The 25,190-nt window shown below is 41.1% G+C and overlaps 1 protein-coding gene across 2 annotated transcripts in view; it reads right to left on the bottom strand.

The window, feature by feature from the left end:
• LOC142140288 (uncharacterized) overlaps window positions 1–25,190 on the bottom strand; it is a 150,126-nt gene that overhangs the window by 86,186 nt on the left and 38,750 nt on the right. Inside the window, exons 2-3 of one of the 2 annotated variants that reach the window (XM_075198098.1) lie at window positions 15,317–15,454; window positions 10,457–10,513 (exon numbers count right to left, since the gene is read on the bottom strand). In XM_075198098.1, coding sequence (XP_075054199.1) covers window positions 10,457–10,513; window positions 15,317–15,391 — 132 coding nt within the window. In that variant the 5' untranslated portion in view covers window positions 15,392–15,454. The remainder of the gene's footprint in view (window positions 1–10,456; window positions 10,514–15,316; window positions 15,455–25,190) is intronic. The other variant, XM_075198099.1, reaches the window with a different exon arrangement.

The raw sequence follows: 25,190 nt of genomic DNA, 5'->3' as shown, positions 1-25,190 counted from the left end.
CAATTACAATTATATTTTAATGGTTTAGATGCATGAACTTTGTTTCATATAGGAATATAGGAATATGTTTGTCACCACAATCTTACCACTTCAGTTTGACTGTATTTTCATATCATTACTCTTACTATTGGAAGTAATGCTCCTTTCTTATCTGAGTGAGGGGAAGGCATCACACTGACAACTACATTCCTTTCCTAGCAGGGAGTCTCCCTGTCCCATGTTTCTGTGTGCGTGTGTCCTGTGGAAATGCCCCAATTCTGAAGCATACAGTTCTTTGTTAAATTACAGATTACACTATATTGTGTTTCAATCACAATTTCTCCCTGTGACCAGAGCTATTCCCTGATTCTAAACATTATATTATATAATAATGAAACCTATCTTAAAAGGAACATCTGCTCTCTTGACTGATCAGGGGGAAAATAAGATGGCATGAGCCAAAATAATTAAACAATATGTAATGCCATTGCCATTAGGCCTAGTAAAACAAAGCCTTGATTGGTAGAAATAATGCAGTCTACCCCTTCTTCCAAACTCACACCCTGCTCAAACATCCATTAAGATTAGTGTAGTATTTCAAGTGTTTTTTGTTTTTAATAAATAGCAAGGGAGGAGACTGGTTTTGGATCTATATAGAGAGCCCATGTTGCTTTATTCTGTGCAAATATGCTTGTATTCCGTCTGGGAGTCACATACTGATGTCTAACAGCTCTTTTAATGGCTACTTATGAGCATTAAATACACTTCTGCTTAAAGATACTGCATCATGCCTATACCTGCTGTAAGTACAGATAGGAGCTAACTCTCTAAGGCATTCCCTGACTCTCCTTTGTTGAACCCAGCATTCTGAGTCAACACTCAGTCTGTAATCCTATAGTCCTTAACAAAAGTAAGTGATCAGGAGGAACCAGCCACGAAACCAGCCAAGCGGTGCTTCAGCAGCTATACCAAATACCCAGAAGTAAATGGTTCCAGGTGCCAGTGAAAGAACCTAGTAGTAGCAGCGACTACTCTCATACAAGTTGTAGAAGTTAATGATTGTCCAGTGGCTATGTAACATTAGCAGGAGTAGTTAATAATGATAGGCTACTGACGATGAAAGGGACCCCCAAAACGAATTGGTAAAACCACAGATAAACTGACAATAGAAGACAGGGTGGTAGAGTAAACCCATCCAATCACAACTTATAACCGGGGTTACATAAGTTATATCATAAGCAAAGCATTTTATATGATACTTCACTATCACAGACTATGCTGACGTCTGTTAATAAACCATTATGGTTGCAAACATGAGTGTTGTAAACAGCATGTATTCATTTAAATATAACACAATCAATACTTTGTGAAAATGATGAACTCTTTTTGGTTTTGAGTTTTTCTGGCACTAGCTGGCAAATCTCCTACTGTCCAAAACCTTACAATTGTGTAAAGAACGCTTGTGGTATAAGTGCATATGATGCCCTGGAGTAGGAGGAGTACCGAGACTGGGAGCAGAAAGAAAGAGATGTGAGAATTTGGGAAAAAGTGCAGAGAGCAAGAGAGGAACACAAGAGGGAGATATTCTGAGTGTTCTGGACGGCTTGCTCCATCTACAAGAGTAAGACAGTTCAAAGTGCAGTAAAGCAGACCAATATCATTGTCAAAGAGAGCATGGGTGCACACTGTAAGAGACTTAAGTGAGAACTAAAGATTGTAACCACTTGTGCGGTAGTTGAAGTTGAACTTGACCTATGTGAGAATCAGTAGCCGAGAGGGTAGTTGAGACCAATGTGAGATTCAGGAGAGTGAATCTGGTATATCATATTAAGAGGGCTACCCATTTCAGTAGAGAATATTGCCAAGGGGAAACTTTACTCAGTTACCCAAAAGAAACTGAGCAGGAGAAGAGGATCACATGTGGTGCAGCAGGTGAGTGTCAGTCAACTCCTGGGACAAGCAAAATAGAGCACAGCTCTGACTGTATTTAAATCCAAGCGTATCTCACGATAACTTTTTTATTTGAATCTTTGTGGAAGTATGGCTAAAACAGTACTTGCCATACATAGACGCAAACAACAAACTGCAGTATACACACATGCGTATAATAAAATTCACATCAAAACGCATAAAAAAAAAATTATAATATAAAATATAAGAACAACTCCTAACAGTATAATGATTTATAGAAATATTTATTTTAAAAATAAGTTTATTTTTTCTTTTTTTATATTAAATACATAATGATGCTTGCAATGGGTACTGTACATACAATGTATTTTTATAGTCTACATTACTTGTATTCAGATGTTCTGTGCTATCTTGTGGCATGCATACGTGTACTTAAAATCAAAGACTATGCCATTACAGTCATCACTATCAGTCAGCATTTACACTTGACTTTTACTGGGTGCAAATGATAGAGTTGAAATCAAAGTTACTCACGAGAAAACCAGGACTTGAATCGGCCGTATCAAAGTGCCCTTACTGTCCAGTTCTGCCTCTTAAGTCAAAGGTATTTGTAAGTGTCACTAGCATGTAAGCTCTCATGGACTGGGTCCTCTCTACCTATTGTCCCATGTCTGATTCACTTGTACGTCCTGTCATGTCTTTTGCCTTTCCCTTGTATGCAAGAGACTGAGCTATAGCTAAGTGGTCTACCTTAGGGCATCACCAGGTTTGTGTCAGAGGACACACTACCATATCATAACAATGCAAACAGGGGTTAAAACTAGAGATGCTCAGGCTCGGTTCTCGGAGAACCGAGCCCACCCGAAGTTCACTGATCTGAGTAGTGAACCGAGCCAGCTCGGTACTTTCGCACACCCTAAGAGGTGAAAACAAGGTAAAATGTCATTGTTGTATTGTCGGATCTTGCGAGCTTTGGATTCTATAAATAACGCCTGACACTGAGATCCGGCGCTATTTCACAGAGAGACACAAAAGGGGTAGCACGGTTCTTGGCAGTCTCTAGTGGAGTTGGGCAGCGTCATATCTAAAACAGAAAGAGGAGGGGTGGCAGTTTTCTTAAAAGTCTCCAGTGACATTCTACTGAGTTATAGTTCCAACAGAAACAGGAGAGGTCCCAGTGTTGTTGCCAGTCTACAGTCTAGATGCCATTACTCCACTGCTAATTGACATTGCTGAAATAGAAATAATAGAGCTGTCAGTGTTGTTCAAAATCTGCAGTCACATTGTACTGTGTTATTATAGCTCACACAGAAACAGGAGAGGTCCAAGTGTTGTTGCCAGTCTACAGTCTACGTGCCATTGCTCCATTGCTAATTGTCATTGCTGAAATAGAAATAATAGGGCTACCAGTGTTCTTCAAAATATGCAGTCACATTGTACTGTGTAATTTTAGCTCACACAGAAACAGGAGAGGTGCCAGTGTTGTTGCCAGTCTGCAATCACATTGTACTGTGCCATAGCTCACCCAGAAATAGGGGAGGTGTCAGTGTTTAGTGCTGAAACAAAAATTAAAATAATCGAACTGCTAGTGTTCTTAAAAGTCTCCAGTCACATTCTACTATGCCATAGCTCACCCAGAAATAGGAGATGTGACAGTGTTTGGTGCTGAAACAGAAATTGTAATAATAGGGCTGTCAGTGTTCTTAAAAGTCTCCAGTGACATTCTACTGTGCTATAGCTCATAAAGAAACAGGAGGGGTGACTCTCCAGTGTTCAGTAACATTGTTTTTGTCACTCTAGTCTCAGTGCCATCCGTCACACAGAAACAGGGGTAGCAGTGTTCTTGTCACTCTCCAGTTTCAGTCATGGTGATAATAATCCCTCTACGTCATGTGCTAAAGACTATGTTCAAGTGCATATTGGTTTTAAGTCAGGGAAACAAAAATGTAAAAAAAAGTTTGCACCTTTTTAATAAAAAAGCACCTCTCTAATAAAGGTGAGAGTTTACTGTAGAAAAACATAAAATTTGCCAACATGCCATTCCACCCAAAATATTAACAAACATACCAGCATCAGCTAGCTCTCTTCTCTCCGCTAGATTCCAGCACCTGCAATCTACACTGTCATCATCCTCACCCTCATCAGTGTGTAAATCATCCTCACACAATACTAACTCATCCCCACTGGAATCCACCATTATAGAAGTCTCTGTACTTTGATGTCATTGCTGGTAATGGCCTATCCCATGGAATTTGTATTTCATTTTATGACACAGCTGTCATGATGTTTGGGTAATTCTTTTATATTAGACCAAATGTAAAAATGTTGCATTACCACTGGGTGTCTTGGGAAAGCTTAGTTTTTATCTAGCTGCAGGTTCCAAAGAAACTGAGGGAGGATGAGTCGTCGTGTCATGTACCACTTGAGCTGTCAGCTTGTTGACCAGGATCTCATTGCATCTCTTGAGATCTGAGTCAGCTGGAAAGACATTGCTTTTAAACCTAGGATCATGCACAGTTGCCAAAATGTAGTGATCCGATTTTAAGATGTCGATAACTCTTGGATCCTGGTGAAGCGAGTAAAGTACTTGATCTACGTAGTTAGCGGAATTGCTTAGTTTCGTCTCCTCCTTTAATTTCTCTAGATGCTTTTCCCAAAGTCTAATTAGGGGACTCACTTGACTCAAGCTAACAGTGTCTGAACTCACTTCACAGGTGACTACTTAGAGTGGTTTTAGCATCTTACACAATACAGAAAGTATTCTCCACTCTGCTGGACTAAATTACATTCCCCCTCAAATTTGATTCTTCATCCAGCAACTGCAATCTCCTACATGCTATTGCAGAATGCCGAAAATTACCTGAATTATTTCTGGACACAGACAGCATCTCCTGCATGTCACTGTCATTTTTTAAAAGCTCGGTAACACCAAGTTGATTGTGTGAGCAAAACAGGGAATGTGATGAAATCCATCACATTCCCTGTTTTGTTCACACAATCTACTTGGTGATACAGAACTTTTTGAAAAATGACAGGGACGTGCAGGAGATGCTGCCTGTGACCGGAAATATTTCGAGATATTTTCGGCATTCTGCAACAGCATGTAGAAAATTGAAACAGTTGCAAGAACAATTTATTTTGTCCTGCCACCAACTGAAGAAAGAGGTGGTAACAAGGTGGAATTCCACACTTTATATGCTTGTGAGGATGGAGGAACAGTGAAAAGCCATCAACGCTTACTCTACAATCCATGACAGTGGGAAAAGTGGGAGAATTTATTTTAGTCCAGCGCAGTGGAAAATACTTTCCGTGTTGTACAAGGTGCTGAAACGATTCAAAGCAGTCACCTGCGAACTGAGTTCAGACACTGATAGCTTGAGCAAAGTGATTCCCTTAATTAGACTTTTGAAAAAGCACCTTGAAAAATTGAAGGAAGAGATGAAACAAAGAAATGACGCTAAGTATGTTGGACTTGTAGATGAAGTACTTTAATCGATTCGCCAGGATCAAAGAGTTATCACCTTCCGGAAATCGTATCACTAAATGTTGGCGACTATGCTTGATCCTAGGTTTAAGACCTATGTCTTCTCTTTATTTCCCACTGTCCCAGATTACAAGAGATGCAATGAGCTACTGGTGAGCAAGTTGACCGCTGAAGTGGTTCCTGACACAATGGCAATCCCTCCTTCAGTTTCTCAGGCTACTGCTGCTAGGAAAAAAATAAGCTTTTCTACTTTTCTAAGAGATCCAAGAATGATGCAGATGATTCAGCAGGACATTTTGACATTTGGTCTAGTCTAAAAGAATTGGCCAAAAATCATAACAGCTCTGTCATAAAATGAACTACAAATTCCGCGAGGAAGGCCTTTACTGACATTTAGATCAAAGTACAGAGACTTCCAGCTGGTATTATTTAGTACTAAGTGATTATGATGTACACACTGATAAAGGGTGAGGATAATGGCAATGTAGATTGCAGGTGCTGGAATTTAGATGAGAGAAGGAAGCTAACTGATGCTGGAATGCTTATTCATATTTGGGTAAAATGACATGTTGGCAATTTTATGTTTTTCTACAGTAAAGTTTCACCTTTATTAAAGATGTGTGTTTTTCTTTAAAAAGGTAAAAGCTTTTTTTTTACATTTTTGTTTTTGAGAGAGAGTTCTGTAATGGTGGTTTACAGAGACTTCTGTAATGGTGGTTTCCTGCGGGGATGATTTAATATTCTGTTAGGATGATGTATACACTGATGTGGGTGAGGATGAGGCTGAAGATGATGACAACAACATCTTGCCACTGTGGAGTTTGACAGCATTGTTACCTTAGCTGCCATAAGCCAGCATTGTTACCGTATTTTGTGGGGGGCCCAAACAAACCAAGCACTTCAGCCACAAAAGTGGCACTCCTTGCCGCTGTAGTGCTTGATTTGCAAAAGTGTGCATGTCCTTTTTTAGCTCCATTATAAGGGTGTGTGGGAGGATCCCAAGGACAATTCCATCTTGCACCACTTTTTCTTTCAGCTACTGCTGTGTTCCAATGTTACCTACATGTGCTATAAGTGCTGAAGTTTGTTTTCAATCATCCTTTCAATTGCTTCTCTCTCATATGTGTGACAACATGCTTTGTTTTTCACTGGGTTCATCATCTCCAACTGTGTTATAGGAGTGCTCTGGGTGACGGTGAACTCCTCATCTTCTTCCAAGACTTCATCTGCAGGGGCCGGTGACACACCCATTTGTTTTCTCAGGTCTATTAGCTGTTCATTAAACTGGACATATTTATCATCCTGCCTGAGGGCCACCTTTGTATTATTCTTCTGAAGCACAGTGTATCTCTCATGTACAATCTCTCGTAATCTGGGATCTCATCTGGTGGGTCACGGTTTAATTTAATTTAAGTACAGTCTTCTCAACTGCATCTATATATTGGTTTAAATCTCTGTTCAATGCAGCATATTCCAAGATGACTGATTACATGCTGCCCACATGTTCCGTGTTACAGTCTGTATGAAGCAGATCTAATGCCACTCCAGTTGTAATTTCAATTCCTGTGTCTATATAAGTTTGGCAGTTCAGGGATGAGAGGGAGGTATCCAGAGAGGAGAAGCAAATGATAGATGCAGCATGAGCAGACATGGTTTAATAATGTAGAGTTCATAGACAGCACTTTTGGTCTTAAGGCAGCTAAGCTATTGGTAGCTTGTTTTGTGGGGACCCAAACAAACCAAGCACTTCAGCCACAAAAGTGGCACTCTTTGTCACTGGAGTACTTGCTTTGTTAAAATGTACATGTCCTTTTCAATATCTTACATAGGGGTGTCTGGGAGGGCCCAAGGAGAATTCCATCTTGCACCACTTTCTTTTTTGCCACTTTTTTGCAATGTTTTCTAGATGTGCTATGAACTGTTGTGTGTTTTGTGTCGTTGCTCTGTCGCTTAGCATCCAGCCAGGTCGCTGCAGTCTTTGTCCGAAAGTGGATGAAAATAATATTGTGACCCGTGAGCTGGTCAAAATTGACTGGAAATGACTGGAAATTAGTGTTATTGAGGTTAATAATAATGTAAGAACAAAAAAAGAGCAAAATTATGTGATTTTAGCATATTTTAGCTATTTTTCTAAAAAACACAGATCCAAAACCAAAACATGCGAGGGCGGTTTTGCCAAAAACAAAACACAAACTTAATCCAGATCCAAAACCAAAACCAAAACACGGGGATCAGTGAACATCTCTAGTTATAACTGTACAGTGTAGCATGCAAAGGCAAAGTACTACAATACTAGTGCCACAGCTAATAAGCAGTATTATAGAATCTAAATCTAAATGTTGACTTTGCTTTTTTATGCGCGCTATTAGTTAATGAACGCTGACTTATTGCAGGCTACTTATTATTAAGGTCACTTAAGGACTTCAAATTTGCAAACATCACAAGCTTACTTTGCGCAAATGCATCTGGTTTTACAGGGAAGTACATTGATTTGCAGGCCACGATAGCAAAGTCTGCAGGGTTGCAAAAATTTCCACTGTCTGTTGGAAGGAGATGGGCAGATCAGTTCTGTTCTGTTACGAATTATTTGCTGGAATGTGCCTAATTTTGCACCAACGTGCATCAATATTACATGTTTTTTCCAGCACCATATTTTGACCTTTTAATGTCATGTGGGGGAGAGGTGGGTGGCTCTTAATGTCATGTGGGTGGGGGCATGAGCTATTCATTTTATGGTGGGATGAGGGTGGGGAATAATCATTTAATAGTGGGTGGGAGCTATTAATTCATTGGTGGAATAATGGTGGGGGCTATTTTTTTTGATGGTGAGAACTATTTAATTTAGTACTGGGGTTATGATGGTGACTATTAATTAAGGTAGGGTGATGGGATTATTAATTTAATATTGGGTGGTTTGGGGGAAATTAATTGAATATTGGCCTGAGTTTGGGGAGAAGGATGTCTATTTATTAAATGTGAATCCTATTAATTTGATGTCAGGGCTGGTTAATGGAAAATAGGTATTTTTCTTAAATATGATTATTATTATTGTTATTATTATTGTTGTCAGGGCTGGTTAGGATGAGGGAGGCCTAGAATATACACACACTCCATATTCCCATGTACCTATCCTTTTTCCAAGATTCTAGAATCCACCATTCCAGAATCCATGCAGTTACTGAGCACATGAGCAAGAACACATAGTGATTGGTGAAATTAGAGGTAGGAGAGCAGAATAACTGTCTTGTTACTGGTTTGGCATTCACAATATTTGGTGACCGTCCCACTCAGTCAGGATTTTGTCCCAACTGCAGGAGTCACACAGAAGGGAGTGCTGTGAGGGCTGTGTGCACCTAACAGTAATGCAGGCAGCATTGCTTTTGTATTTGAAGGGGATGGGAAGGGGTCAGAAAGAAGCCTAGCACTGTCTAAAACAGTAGACATGCACCTTGCATGCTGGGTCATGTCCACTCTGGTGGTATGAAATGAAAATCCCCACTAGAAATACTGCACTTATCCCAGGGCAAGAGTGAGGAGGCCAAGAAAGAATTACGCAGAGAATAAAAAATGTGGGCAACTACTAATGGAGGATTAGGCCCATTCCTGTTACAATGCACTATATACTACAGAATAACGGACACTCACTTCTAGTTGCTGTTGGCTTGCATAGCAGATAAAGAGGGCAAAGGACATAAAACATAGTGCAAAAAGCATAATACATAAGTTCCTGACACAAAGACAAATCCTATAAATATAAAGTATTTTAATACTTTGAGGACTACGAATTAGGTAGCAGCTGGGCGCGTGAGCAAATTAGATTATTTAATTAAGCACTATCTGGGGGCATAATTACAGAGCGAGTGCCCCTGTTTCTTTATTTGGCAGTTATGGTATTTAAGGCAGGGAGGGCGTCTGTGTGCTTGCATTATTGCTGACCAGCTTGTCCTGTCCTATGAATTCTCTACTTTAGACCTGATACCTGTTTTGACATTTGGCTTTGTTTCTGACCATGCCTGTACGCTGATTGTCCCTGACCTCTGCCTGTTTACTAGACTACCCATGCTCGCTGGCAGCCCTGAACTTTAGGCTTGTCCTTTACTATGCTGCCTGCTACAGACCCCTGACCTCGGCCTGCCTTCTGACTACACGCTACCGTTCGGATTCCCTCATCCTATCTTCCTGCTGCAGTATTGTTTATAAACTTACACTGAATTAGAGTTAAGACTTGGGGGAATCCCAAGATCTAAGGGAAAGGTGTCTGCTATAGGCGAATACCTCTACCGCTAGTTCTGCAAGTTCATGACAATAGCCGTTAGCCTAACATCAGTGCTATCCTATCTGACTGTCCACCTGATCCATGGGCCTTCACCGCTCCCCTATGTCCATCCACCTATCCCTCATTATCTCTCCCTGACAGATTTGTGTGTTGGCAGTTGACTCATCCATTCTGATAGAAAGGAGGCAGTCCTGTTCATCATTATGCTGGACATGTCACCCAGTAACTGACCTTACTGGTCATCATACAGAACAATCTTAACATTATTTAACATTTTTAATCATTAAATAAATTGTGTAGAAGTTTTATGGCTAGTTTTTCCGGACTACCTATACCTGTCCCCACTAATTAATTTGTGCAGGGCCCCATGTCAAAATTTTGGGGAAAGCCTGGAGAGACTAGATAGGGGGCCTCTTTTGAGCATGTGCCAGACTTGCGTATGCTCAGAAGAGGTCCCACTTTGCTTTGCTGGTTGGGCTTCTCTGCATCTCGCGTATACTCAGAAGAATAACAGGTCTACTCTTCTCCTCGCTTCTACTAATAACTCCACTGCCCCCTGTAAAAAACAAAACAAAATTAAACTAAGTAGATATTAATGTTTACCTGCTGATACTGAGACAGCAGAAGAGACACTTGGAAAGCACCAGGTCACATGCTCTGCAGTGCAGAAGCGCCTGTCTGTAGAACACATGTTGAGCAATGTGGAGAAATGTCAGTATGATACCACCCTACTTTGACCACTGTTTCATATATATATATATACACACTCATAGAACACCAGAGAGATAGATAATATATGTGGTTACCTCTTCGAAAAACTGCAGGAAAAAACGACAAGTGATTTTGCACCAAAACAGTGGATTCTAGAAAAAGAATAGAAGAAAGAACAAAAGTATAAAGGAGAAAGCAAAGTAACATATAGATTTCTAAACATTTTGATGAAAGGGAAAACATGAGTAAGAATTGGAGGAAAATGATGTGGAGCTTCAGCTATAAAGGAGGTGATGACAGACATTGGTCTCAAGTGTGTGAACTAAATCATTGTTGTTTAACAGCTTACCCATGTTAGGAATAAAAGAAGCAATAAAATCAAAGGATCATGCTATCTATCAATCTAAACTGAAGGGAGGAAAAACTAATTTTGCATATATTTCTCTTTTCTTTCAACATAGCATGGGAACCATAAGAGCTGATTGAATACAGGGTTGGTGCTTCATTTAAGCGAACCTAGGTGGTCCCTTAGGGTGCCAATGTTTAGGAGTGTGCCTAAAAAACTGAATGAATAGCATAATATCACATTTAGTGCCTTTTATGTTGCCACACCGACTGCTGACATGGAGGAAAAGCAGCTGGCATCTATTTACCTGTGAAGCCATTAGGTGCTCCTCCATGTCAATGGGGAGCTAAGAACCTGGTGCTAGGCTATGATGTCACCAGCCAGTACCCAGGGGAGGGCTGGCAACTTTTAGGCCGGGGGGCAAGACTCAATTCAGCAGCCTATTAGTATAGCATATTAAAGGGAAACAAATGCAGGTGGCCCAGTGACCCAGACTTAGGAAGCCCTCTATGGGAATGGCCCGGGGGGCAGATGCCCCCCTACCTCCCAGCCCAATCAGCCGCTGCCAGCACCATACTCCTAGTCTGAGAAGCAGACGATGCATTCACCTAACTCCCCTTTGCTAAAGTAAGAGGTGGGGGTAATGTCTGAGAGGTGGGGAGAACCTAGGGTGCCTGCTGGCCCTGACTAAATCACCAAAAAATGAGGCCTTTTTGACTGTGTGATTCAATAGCACCACTTCTACATCAAGTGAAATAGTGATTTATTGCAATAGCCTCATGAGTAGCACGTATTGTAGATTTGTTTTTATTTTTCATTAACCTAAAAATATGTACTGTCCACAAACATCCACTGTTTTGTTTTTTGGCATTTTTTGCATCGAGTTTCTAATAATTTGCTAATACTTAGTGTCACAAACACGCTCCAAGCTTTCGTGACTTTGGGGTGTTTGCTGAATGAGGTTACACACAATTCCAGCCCGCAGTCTCTCTCTACCTATCACACAGGTTATAGACCTACTGAATCGCCCCCACACCGCACTCTCACACACCCCACACACTTCAGGTTTGCCATCACCAATTGAATACGGGCAATAGGACCCCAATATACTGTCCCACACTGGCACACAAGGCCTCTGGCTACCCACAGGTTAACAAGGCCCACCCCAGCAATCAAAGGGTTAACTCTTCACACCTCCAGACTGTTACACAAATTTAAATGCAAGCACACACTAGGCTTGTTTGTCAAATGTATTAAAAAAAAAAATCACACATCAGTATTCAAAGGGTAAACTTGGTCGAGCTATATTCTTCCTAACAGGCTAATGGATTCGTTAAAGTATCATGGACGCCACTTACTAAATTTATAGATTTAATATACAAAAGGTACAGGGCCTACAGATATAAAAAATACAATTATTAAGAAATTGACATCACATACACAAACAAACAATTTAAAATATAAAGGATTAGATTCAGATTATAACTTACCTCGAAGTGATATATTCAGAGCCAAGGGAAATTGGCTTGAAGATGGACAGCTTATCAATGAATGATTGATTTTCCAAAAGACTAACAATTTGTTTTAACTAGTCTCAGCTTTTTGAAGACACTTCCATACCCCTGTCCCTTCCTCTCAGGGGTTGGGGTCTGTGACATGTTTTTAAATCCCTATTTGCATGTTGCCTGATTTACTACCCAATTCTACTATGTGACCTAACTTTTCTGTGGAGCATCACACAGACCAAATTTTATTATTAATAAATACCCTAAGAATTTGTCCATCTTTTGATGCCAAAACCTGGCCTAGTGTCACACATTGCACGAGCTAAACCTGCATTATGGTCACTGTTCTCACCTGTTTCCCTCTTCCTGCTTTCACTTGCTGGTCTGAACTGTGCATGCACACACCTGGTTTGCTCAATACTTCCTGCATCATCTTGATTGGCTAATTGCCTGGCAGCTCAGTCTATTTAAAGCACCTGTTTCTCTACCAAGTTGCCAGATCTTCAGGTCTACTCTCCTGTTCAGATGTCCTGTTTCCTGGCTCCTGTATGCTGCCTGTTCTCTGTGGCCTTTGTGTCGACTCCACTATCCTGAGTTAACACTCTGCAGATTATTGCTACCTGTTCTCTGAGTCTCCAGCACATCTATCCGCAGATCATCACAGCTTCTGTGTCGACTCCACAATCCTGTGGTAACACTCTGCAGATTATTACTGCCTGTTCTCTGAGTCTCCAGCACATCTACCTGCACATCATTGCTACCAGTCTCCATTATAACCTGCATACACGCCTGCTGTTCCTTACTCTCAGTACATTGGCTCTACCGTTGCCCTGGGAAACTGCCTCTTAGTCTCTTAGTCATTGAGCTACTTCTCATCCATGGCATCTTCAGTTATTATCTTGATTCTGAATACAGCCTCGCTCATCACCCCCTAAGAGGGCTGCGACCTGCGGTCTGGGAGCAGCTATATCTAAACTCCCTTTCGGGGGTCCCTGGCGAACACCTCCCTCACTGTTAGACTCCGCACCTCTTGGGAGGTAATATCACATGAGCCGGCTGTACAGGCAGTCCTCTGACCCCAACTCAGTGACACCTAGATACAGTGTTTTAGTAGAGCTTACACTCATTTCCAGGACGCCAGTGGTGTCTCTTGCCAAGGGCACTAAAATGTGTAGTTACGGCTCTGCTCGTTTCTTCAACTTCTCTGTGTGGCAGAATGCTTAATTTGACATATGAGCTGCCCTTCATCATGCTATTGAGGAAAATGTGGTTGATCATTACTTGTATTGAGTATTTAAGTGACATATTTTAAAACTGAATTCTTTTTGTCTATATAACATATAGCCAAGTCAGCACATGGTCTGTTTGAGCCAGACACCATGCTGAGCAGTTCTTAAGTCTATTCAGGTGTTAAAACTCCATCCCAGGCAAGGATATATCTCACTGCAGGGGCCTTTGGAGCTGTTACATGTGACATTGCTATCTTCTAACACTGGGATGTGCAGAGCCACCAAATACACACACACACAGAATCTCTGGCTTCATATTTTACACTTTAGTAGCTCAACTTAACAATGGATTCATTTGATATGCCATATTTACACTGCAGTTATGATTTAGGCCTTATTCCCCACAATTACGTGATGGGTTAACCCTTATAAATAACTGTAAGTTCTCTATGCTCATGACACTTGGATTATTAGCTTCTCTTTTTAAAGAATATAGTTCTATTAAGCCTAGACCTTGACAAATGTATGCTGATATTTTTTCCAGAACATTAACCTTAAGCTGGAGACAGCACCTCAGTGACAGATCTGGTAGTACTAGGATATGGCCAGATCAACTAAGTATCTTCAGAGAAACCATGGTCAGATATCCATAATATTTGTCAACAAAAAAAAAAGGAAATGACAGAGTCAGACATTCAGTCAGGGACAAGTATAGAATTTTGGAAAGGGAGTGGGGGATTCAAAATTTTAACCAAAATATTAATATTCTATGGGAGTGATTCAATTCCTAGTGATGAGCCAACAGACATTACTGCAATATCCATCTGTGCTCATTATTGGGTACTACAGTATGGGGTGCAAAAAATCTTTGATGTTACATCACCGTGGAGTGCTCATTGCTAGAGAATGAATCGGCCCTTATAGGTATATCGCAAAGATTTTATACATATTGTGACAAAGGGAGTGGTTTTCCTCAGGCCTCTAATAGATATTCAGCTGACAGTCTGCAGGGCAAGGTTGCGAACAGGAATATGCATTTCTACAGCAGTGCACCTAGTTTAAAGATATACAGGTGAAGGACATATGTGTTATAAAAATAATAGTATAGAGCAGGGTTTCCCAAACCCAGTCCTCAGGGCTCCCTAACAGTGCAGGTTTTCCATATCTCCTTGCTTGAGCACAGGTGTATTCATTACTGACTAACATATTGTAACAGATCCACAGGTGGTCCTAATTATGTCACATATGATCCGGAAAACATGCACTGAGGACTGGGCTTGGGAAACCCTGGTATAGAGTGTGTTTTACATATTTTGAAGTAGTTTGAAGATGACTTTTTCCACAGCTGTGTGTCTGCAAGGAGACTAATCAAGCAGAGCACCTGAAGAGAACTCCTCTATAGAGACAAGATGGGAGTATCATCTGACCATCAAACGAGGGCTGTGGGAGGAGTGTAAAATATTTAAGACCGAATTGTTCATTATGCAGTGTGACTGATGCTAAACAAGTTGGCTATTGACTATGGAGTTGGTTTCTGGTAAGGTAGCATTAGGGTCACACAGCAAAGTGCAAATACTTGTGTTGTCCTAGAGATGGCAGTATGTCTTTATGTTCTACACTGATCTTGATGTCAGTTCTTGGAACTGAATTATAACTTTCAAAATTAAGTATCTGTGTACTACTGTTTTCAATATACTGTTTCTAAAACAACAAAAAACACATGCATAGTTTATAAAACGTATTGCCTAACTGATGGATGATAACATTTTTACAGCTAATATCACTAATATTTGTTTTGCTGCATATAGTGATTTCAGGGCTGTTAGCATATTTATACAAGCATAAAAATAATAATAATATAACAAAGGCACTTACCCATGCCAAGCTACAGAGGCTAAGGATCTTGCAGAGAGCCGCCTTTATTATGGACAGGAGGTGAATTATGCCCATCTTAAAAATTTATCAGTTTATCATAACAGTATCAGCTAGCCACAGGAAACTTTCATTTTGGTGCTGCAAGATATAACAATTTATGTAAGAGATATCCATAACATTCAGTATCAATGTAAATAAGCAGTAAATTAACATTGATAAATTACAGCAAGAGTAGGAGAGCCACCCAGTCAATCAATTCATATCTACTATTATGTAGATCACAATGATTGTTTGAAATGCACATAAAAGATGTAAACAAATCTCTACATGATGGCACATAAATCATTTATTAATTATGTAGGTTAACAGTACATTATACTAGTTTAACAACTTAAATTCAGGACCACATGAGGAGTATTAATCAGCATGGGCTATATATATATCACATACGTACCTGTATATTACTTGCACACTGCTTTTTTCTTGACTATGTTGTACGTCTAGCTAATACTTCTCAAGCTGTCACCAGCAAATCCTTTGAAACCTTTAATTATGAGGAAATGTGTTTTACCAAGACTTTTATGTAAGCTGCTTAAAGAGGCAGCACCTAGTCGTGCAGGGTTGTGCTAATATTTTTCCATAAGCCTTTTCCTCTTGACAAATTCACAGAAACCATTATGCACACTCAATGCAGGGATGCTCAATAAACTGTGGTGCCTAAGGCAAATGAGAGATGTACAGCTTAATTCCTACAGAGGAATTTTATTACCTGAACATAACAAAGTCGCTCATAAACTGAGTTTATTCCATGGCAAAAAAGGATGAACTTGCAATGATATGTTAAAAAAATAGGATGTGTCGGTTGTCAAACATCTAATGACTGTGCAGACCTGACCCAATTGTCAAACATATTATATAGTCCCATGTCCATATTATACAAATGCGCATCATGTACAGTATATCTCTATGTCCAGATATTAGAGATGAGCGGGCTCGGATATCTGAAATCCGAGCCCATCCGAACGTTGCCGATCCGAGCCGGATCCGAGACAGATCCGGGTATTCCCGCCAATTGCAAAACTGAAACCGAGGCTCTGAGTCATAATCCCGCTGTTGGATCTCGCGATACTCGGATCCTATAAATTCCCCGCTAGTTGCCGCCATCTTCACTCGGGCATTGATCAGGGTAGAGGGAGGGTGTGTTAGGTGGTCCTCTGTCCTGCTATATCTCGTGCTGTTCAGTTCTGTGCTGTGCTGTGCTCTGTGTTCTGCTCAGTCCAGTGGTGCTGTGTCCTGTGCTCTTTCCTTCTGAGTTCAATGGTGCTGCTGGGTCCTGTGCTGTGTCCTGTTCAGTCCAGTGGTGCTGTGTCCTGTGCTCTGTCCTTCTAAGGGGCAGCACAGTGGCTTAGTGATTAGCACTTCTGCCTCACAGCACTGGGGTCATGAGTTCGATTCCCGACCATGGCCTTATCTGTGTGGAGTTTGTATGTTCTCCCTGTGTTTGCATGGGTTTCCTCCGGGTACTCCGGTTTCCTCCCACACTCCAAAAACATACTGGTAGGTTAATTGGCTGCTATCAAAATTGACCCTAGTCTCTCCCTCTGTCTGTGTGAGTGTGTGTCTATATTAGGGAATTTAGACTGTAAGCCCCAATGGGGCAGGGACTGATGTGAATGAGTTCTCTGTACAACGCTGCGGAATTAGTGACGCTATATAAATAAATGATGATGATTGTTATTTCCCCATTATTCCCAAATTATAAAAAATTTCAAGAAAAGTTATAAAAAAAATAACAAAAAAAGTAATTATAATAAAAAAAAAAAATATCCCAAAACAATCCTGCAGTATAAGTCCATTGGTACTGCTATATTACAAAGTTCACTCATTCTGCAGTATAAGTCCATTGGTACTGCAATATTACAAAGTTCACTCATTCTGCAGTATAAGTGCAGTGGCACTGCAATATTACAAAGTTCACTCATTCTGCAGTATAAGTCCATTGGTACTGCAATATTACAAAGTTCACTCATTCTGCAGTATAAGTCCAGTGGTACTGCTATATTACAAAGTTCACTCATTCTGCAGTATAAGTTCAGTGGTACTGCTGTATAACTCCAGTCCAGTGGTACTCTCATGTGCCGCATATAATTTTTAAAGGCTTTGCCTAGTGTGTGTGGCTTCGGGGTACACTCTCTTGTGCTACATATAATGCAGAACAAAAATTTGGAGGATAAAGTAGGGAAAGATCAAGACCCACTTCCTCCTAATGCTGAAGCTGCTGCCACTAGTCATGACATAGACGATGAAATGCCATCAACGTCGTCTGGCAAGCCCGATGCCCAATCTCCTAGTACAGGGCATGTAAAATCCAAAAAGCCCAAGTTCAGTAAAAGTAGCAAAAAGAGAAACTTAAAATCATCTGAGGAGAAACGTAAAGTTGCCAATGTGCCATTTACGACACACAGTGGCAAGGAACGGATTAGGCCCTGGCCCATATTCATGACGTGGTTCAGCTTCACCCAAGGAACTAAGCCCTCCTCCCCCCCTACAAAAAATTTAGGAGAGTTATGCTGTCAGCAACAACACAGCAAACAACTCTGCCTTCTAAAGAGAAATTATCACAAATCCCCAAGGCGAGTCCAAGGGTGTTGGTGGTTGCGAAGCCTGACCTTCCCATCACTGTACGGGAAGAGGTGACTCCTTCCAGCATTTGCAGCACGCCCTCTGCATATGCTGGAAGGATCACCCACAGTCCAGTTACAGATTTGGCTAATGAAGGTGTGAATGTTGTACACGGGAGGAGGATATTGATGTAGCTGGCGCTGAGGAGGATGTTGATGATTATGATGCAGACAGATATCAAATTGCCCTTCTCAATTTCTATTTATATTCTAGATTATATAACGGCTGAATCGTTTTCTATTTTACTCCTAGTGGAGAGGGGATCTGATGCAGACAGATACCAAACTGCCTTTGTCTATTTCTTTGTATATTTGAATTTCTAGTTCTACAGTCTATGCAGGCTGCTTTTTTTATATTCAACTACAAGTGTAGGGCGGGGGGGGGGACATAGATAGATAGCCACCAAAGTAACGTGGTCCATTTAATTTCACTTTCTAGCTCCACAGTCTGTGCAGCCTGCTTTTTTTATCTTCAAAGTATTTACAAGCCTTGCAATCTAAATGAACAAGAGGATGTTGATGATTATGATGCAGACAGATATCAAATTGCCCTTCTCAATTTCTATTTATATTCTAGATTATATAACGGCTGAATCGTTTTCTATTTTACTCCTAGTGGAGAGGGGATCTGATGCAGACAGATACCAAACTGCCTTTGTCTATTTCTTTGTATATTTGAATTTCTAGTTCTACAGTCTATGCAGGCTGCTTTTTTTATATTCAACTACAAGTGTAGGGCGGGGGGGGGGGGGGGGGGCATAGATAGATAGCCACCAAAGTAACGTGGTCCATTTAATTTCACTTTCTAGCTCCACAGTCTGTGCAGCCTGCTTTTTTTATCTTCAAAGTATTTACAAGCCTTGCAATCTAAATGAACAAGAGGTAGTGATGTGCTAGAACTCCACCCTCTATATGCTGCAGAGGATGGAGGAGCATCAAAAGGCCATTCAAGCCTACACAGCCACCTACGACATAGGAAAAAGAGTGGGGATGCGCCTTAGTCAAGCGCACTGGAGAATGATTTTCGTGTTGTGCAAGGTTCTGCAGCCATTTGAACTTGCCACACGAGAAGTCAGTTCCGACACTGCCAGCTTGAGTCAGGTCATTCCCCTGATCAGGCTGTTGCAGAAGCAGCTGGAGAAAGTGAGGGAGGAGCTGGTAAGCCATTGCAATTACACCAAGCATGTAGCTCTTGTGGATGTAGCCCTTCGTACGCTTTGCCAGGATCAGAGGGTGGTCACTCTTTTTAAGTCAGAGGTATACATTCTGGCCACCGTGCTCGATCCTCAGTTTAAAGCATATGTTGTGTCTCTGTTTCCGGCGGACACAAGTCTACAGTGGTGCAAAGACCTGCTGGTCAGGAGATTGTCCTCTGAAGAGGACCGTGACATGCCAACAGCTCCACCCTCATTTTCTTCCACATCTATGGCTGCGAGGAAAAAGCTCAGTTTTCCCAAAAGAGGCACTGGCGGGGATGCTGATAACATCTGGTCCGGACTGAAGGACCTGCCAACCATTGCAGACATGTCTACTCTCGCTGCATTGGATGCTGTCACAATAGAAAAAATTGTGGATGATTACTTTGCTGACACCATCCAAGTAGACATGTCAGACAGTCCATATTGTTACTGGCAGGAAAAAAAGGCAGTTTGGAAGCCCCTGTACAAACTGGCTCTATTTTACCTGAGTTGTCCCCCCTCCAGTGCGTACTCGGAAAGAGTTTTTAGTGCAGCGGGAAACCTGGTCAGTGAGCGGCGAAGGAGGTTGCTTCCTCATAACGTTGAAAAAATGATGTTTATAAAAATGAATAATCAATTCCTCAATGAAGTACAGCACTGCCCTCCAGATAGTACAGAGGGACCTGTGGTTGTGGAGTCCAGCGGGGACGAATTGATAATGTGTGATGAGGAGGAAGTACACACTGTAGGGGGAGAGGAATCAGAGGTTGAGGATGAGGACGACATCTTGCCTCAGTAGAGCCTGTTTAGTCTGTACAGGGAGAGATGAATAGCTTTTTTGGTGTGGGGGCCCAAACAAACCAATCATTTCAGCCAAAGTTGTTTGGTAGGCCCTGTCGCTGAAATGATTGGTTTGTTAAAGTGTGCATGTCCTATTTCAACAACATAAGGGTGGGTGTGAGGGCCCAAGGACAATTCCATCTTGGAACTTTTTTTTTTGCATTATATGACCAATCAACAGTCGTTTGCCATGTTCAAAAATTAAAACCAAATTTAAACAAATTCAAGAAATTAAACCAAAAGTATTTTGAACTTGCCACACGAGAAGTCAGTTCCGACACTGCCAGCTTGAGTCAGGTGATTCCCCTGATCAGGCTTTTGCAGAAGCAGCTGGAGAAAGTGAGGGAGGAGCTGGTACACCATTGCGATTCCACCAAGCATGTAGCTCTTGTGGATGAAGCCCTTCGTGCGCTTTGCCAGGATCCGAGGGTGGTCAGTCTTTTAAAGTCAGAGGAATACATTCTGGCCACCGTTCTTCTCGATCCTCGGTTTAAAGCGTATGTTGTGTCTCTGTTTCCGGTGGACACAAGTCTACAGCGGTGCAAAGACCTGCTGGTCAGGAGATTGTCCTCTGAAGAGGACCGTGACATGCCACCAGCTCCACCTTCATTTTCATCACTGTTTGTGTAGTTCCAAAAAAGAGGAACTGCCATTTATATTGCTACCTTCTTTCTTTCTGTATTTCCTGTGTTCTGTGGTCTGTTCTGCTAAGGGCATTGTTATTTCCAAGTTATCCAAAAGTTCTAAAAAAAACAAATTTAAATTTATAAAAAAAATTGTAAAAAAATAATTTAAAAAAAAATAATAAAAAAATTTCCAAAAATAATTTGAAAAAAATATTACAAAATTTTAAAAAATCTAGCTTGTACTGCTATTTAAAAGTCTAACTACGATCATTCACTGTTGCTGTACCCAAAAATAATAGGTACTGCTATTAAAGTACAGTCCAGTGGTACTCTCCTGTGCCGCAGATAATTTTTAAAAGCTTTGCCGAGTGTGTGTAGTTATGTATCACAGGTTTTAAGAAGAGGCACAACACTGACAACCTGTTAGAGAAACTGAGGGAAATAATCTCTCTGTGGCTCACCCCACTTAGACTCTCCTGGGGATTCGAATAACTGCCATTTCTATTACTACCTTCTTTCTTTCTCTATTTAAAAAAAAAAATAACTGCCATTTCTATTACTACCTTCTTTCTTTCTCTATTTAAAAAAAAAAAAATAACTGCCATTTCTAGTACTAGCTTCTTTCTTTCTATATTTAAAACAAAAAAAAAATGTCATTTCTATTACTACGTTAATTGTTTGTGCAGTCACAAAAAAGAGGAACTGCGCCCTTAACTGCTATGTTGGTTTTAGACGTCCATCCGGTGTCCGCCATCTGTTCCCTGGAATTCAGGCCAGTTGAGGGTTTTATTATTATATTGTGGCCCCGGTATCAAATTGGGTACCGGGGCCACTCCACTATGCAGTCCAGATACTTTTTTGCTGGAATTCAGACCAGTTGAGGGTTTTTTTTATTATATTGTGGCCCCGGTATTAAATTGGGTACCGGGGCCACTCAACTACGCAGTCCAGATACTTGTTTGGTGGAATTCAGAACAATTGTTTTTTTTTATTATATTCTGGGGGCCACTCCACTACGCAGTCCAGATACTTGTTTGGTTGAATTCAGACCAGTTGAGGTTTTTTTTATTATATTGTGGGGACCACTCCACTACGCAGTCCAGATACTTTTTTGCTGGAATTCAGACCAGTTGAGGGTTTTTTTATTATATTGTGGCCCCGGTATCAAATTGGGTACCGGGGCCACTCCACTACGCAGTCCAGATACTTGTTTGGTGGAATTCAGACCAGTTGAGGGTTTTTTTATTATATTGTGGGGACCACTCCACTACGCAGTCCAGATACTTTTTTGGTGGAATTCAGACCAGTTGAGGGTTTTTTTATTATATTGTGGGGACCACTCCACTACGCAGTCCAGATACTTTTTTGGTGGAATTCAGACCAGTTGAGTGTTTTTTTATATTGTGGGGACCACTCCACTACGCAGTCCAGATACTTTTTTGGTGGAATTGAGACCAGTTGAGGGTGATAAATTGTGGCCCCGGTACCAAATTGGGTAGCGGGACCACTCCACTATGCAGTCCAGAAAGCTACCTCGGTGAAACGTTTTGGACTAAAAAAATATTGTGAGGTGTGAGGGTGTTCAGAATAGACTGGAAATTAGTGGAAATGATTGTTATTGAATGTTATTGAGGTTAATAATAGCATAGGAGTGAAAATAAGCCCAAAAACTTGATTTTGGAACTTTTTATGCTTTTTTTCAAAATAAATCCGAATCCAAAACCTTAAATCCGAACCAAAACCTTTCGACAGGTGTTTTGCGAAACAAATCCGAACCCAAAACATCAAGCAAATCCGAACCCAAAACACAAAACACGAGACGCCAAAAGTGGCCGGTGCACATCCCTACCAGATATACAGCTCCAATGCCCACATCATACAGTCCACCATAACAGCTGCATGTCCACCACAGTAACACATATCCTAGATGCTCACCATATGCAGTAGTGAAAGCTATTGGGTGGGATATCTGTATGCAGACGGCTTTGATCCATCCGTGTTCTGCTATTTTTTCCTGAGAATTTCATGAGGGGCAGGCACAGGGGAGAAACCCATTATTTACCTCCTCCATGTTTTTTATTGATTTTGTTTTTAAAAAAACGAAACTTGTGCTGTTCATTAAGCCCTATGAACTTCTGTTTCTTCTATGTTCCCCCAAGAGGAAGTACTCAGAAGGTGGAGTGGAACATGGAGGGACCAAAGCCACCCAAGTGCACATACTCTTAGAAATACAACAATAACATTTACCATATTTAACTCTAGTACAATTTCAGCACACAAAACAAGGGCAGTGACAACAATAAATATTATACTGAAAAATACAATTAGCCTATGTTTGCTGTCTCCTACTTATTTGGCTGGTTGTCTGCCTAGTGTCTAGATGGTGAAAAATCATCAGTCTGCTGTACTGTATTTAGGATGTCATACATCTCCAAAGAAGGACAGCACTCAGTGGCGCACGCAGGGGGGGTTTCCAGAAACCCCTCCCCTCCGCGAACCAACGGTACTGTACAGCAGTGCTGTATTGTAGCATAATATAACACTGCCGCGGATGCTGATTGACAGCGCCGCGGCTGCTGTAGAATTCAGACTCGCCGAAATGGAGCTGCTGCGCCTCCCCCCCTTCTAAATCCTGCGTTCGCCCCTGGCACTTCAGCTAATGGCTCATGGATTATTATAGTCGATTTATAAGGCACCGCAATATTGCGCCGTGACATACAGTGGGGAAATACAGCAATGGTCAGAAGTTTTGAGGATACAGTTTTGAGAGACACAAATATTATTTTTCACAAAGTCTGCTGCCTCAGATTTTATCATGCCAATTTGCATATAGTCTAGAATGTCATGAAGAGTGTTCAGATGAATTGCAATTAATTTCAAAATCCCTCTTTGCCATGACATCAGGTCAGTGATTCTCTTGTTAACACAGGTGAGAATGTTGCTGAGGACAAGGCTGGAGATCACTCTGTCATGCTGATTAAGTTAGAATAACAGACTGGAAGCTTTAAAAGGAGGGTGGTGCTTGAAATCATTGTTCTTCCTCTGTTAACCATGGTAACCTGCAAGGAAACGTGCAGTTATCATTGCTTTGCACAAAAGTGCTTAACAGGCAAGGATATTGCTGCTAGTAAGATTGCACCTAAATCAACCATTTATCGAATCTTCAAGTTCTTTAAGGAGAGAGGTTCAATACTTGTGAAGAATGCTTCAGGGCACCCAAGAACATCCAGCAAACACCAGGACAGTCTCCTAAAGTTGATTCAGCTATGGGATCGGGGCCCACCAGTGCAGAGCTTGCTCAGGAATGGCAGCAGGGAGATGTGAGTGCATCTGCACGCACAGTGAGGCGAAGATTTTTGGAGGATGGCCTGGTGCCAAGAAGGTCAAACAAAAACCCACAAATTCTGACAAACTCCAAGCATTGAATAGGCAAAAATGGGCAGGCATCAGTCAGTATGTTGCCCAGAAGTTAATTGACAGCATGTCAGGGCGAATTGCAGAGATCTTCAAAAAGAAGGCTCAACACTGCAAATATTGACTCTTTGCAAAAACTTAATGTAAAAGCCTTTGACACTAATGAAATGCTTGTAACTTTACTTCACTATACCATAGCAGCATTGACAAAAAGGTCTAAAAACACTGAAGCAGCAAACTTTGTGAAAACCAATACTTGTTTCATTCTCAAAACTTTTGGTCATGACTTAACAGCAGAATACAAAGAAGTTGAGGACCAATAAGCAAAATACAAAATCAACAAAGGCAAAACTACATATATGCAAAAAAACAACATCACATAATAATGTACATAAGACATAGAGTAACAAACAACTAATGCTACTGTGGTAACTACAAAAAACAACAGTTGTGGATGTCAAAAACTCACTGGTATTAGAATGGGTACATTATTATTTTTTTATTATTATTGCTGTTTATTTGTATAGTGCCACTATATTACACAACACTTTCCACAGAATATTAAATTATTCACTTCAGCCCCTGCCCCATTGGTGCTTACAGACTAAATTATCTACAACACACGTGGGTCCATTTTGTTTGAGGCCAATTAACATAACAGTATGCTTTTGGAATGTGAGTTAAAACCAGAGTACATGGAGGAAATCTATTCAAACACAGTCAAGACATACAAACTCCACAAAGACAAGGACCTGGATGGAACTGAATCTCGCTCCTAGCACTGTGAGGCAGTGTTTCAGTTTAGATGATGTAACCACTGTTTCACCCAGAGTGAGGCACAGTCACAAACATATCAGACTAGCCAAAACCTATTTGAAAAACAGCCGAAGAATAGAAAATAGGCCAGGAGAGATTCATCCACAGCAACCCTGATGTATAGGAAGAGGTCAGGGGTACCAGCCAAGGTGCACCAGGGGGTACACTAGCAGCGACAGTTACCCAGAAGGAACGCAAATCTGGATGACGTTAAGGAGTCCAGTGGTTGCAGCATTGTAAGTCCCTACTACTACTACAGCTATGGCACAATTGGGATAAAGAAAGGGAACGGTGGCAAAGTAAGCCCAGCCGGTTCTCA

This window comes from Mixophyes fleayi, chromosome 2, assembly GCF_038048845.1.
Source record: "Mixophyes fleayi isolate aMixFle1 chromosome 2, aMixFle1.hap1, whole genome shotgun sequence".
In the NCBI taxonomy this organism is placed as follows: domain Eukaryota; kingdom Metazoa; phylum Chordata; class Amphibia; order Anura; family Limnodynastidae; genus Mixophyes; species Mixophyes fleayi.
Note: the sequence above shows the minus strand (reverse complement) of the source record. Positions and strands in the feature narration are given on the sequence as shown.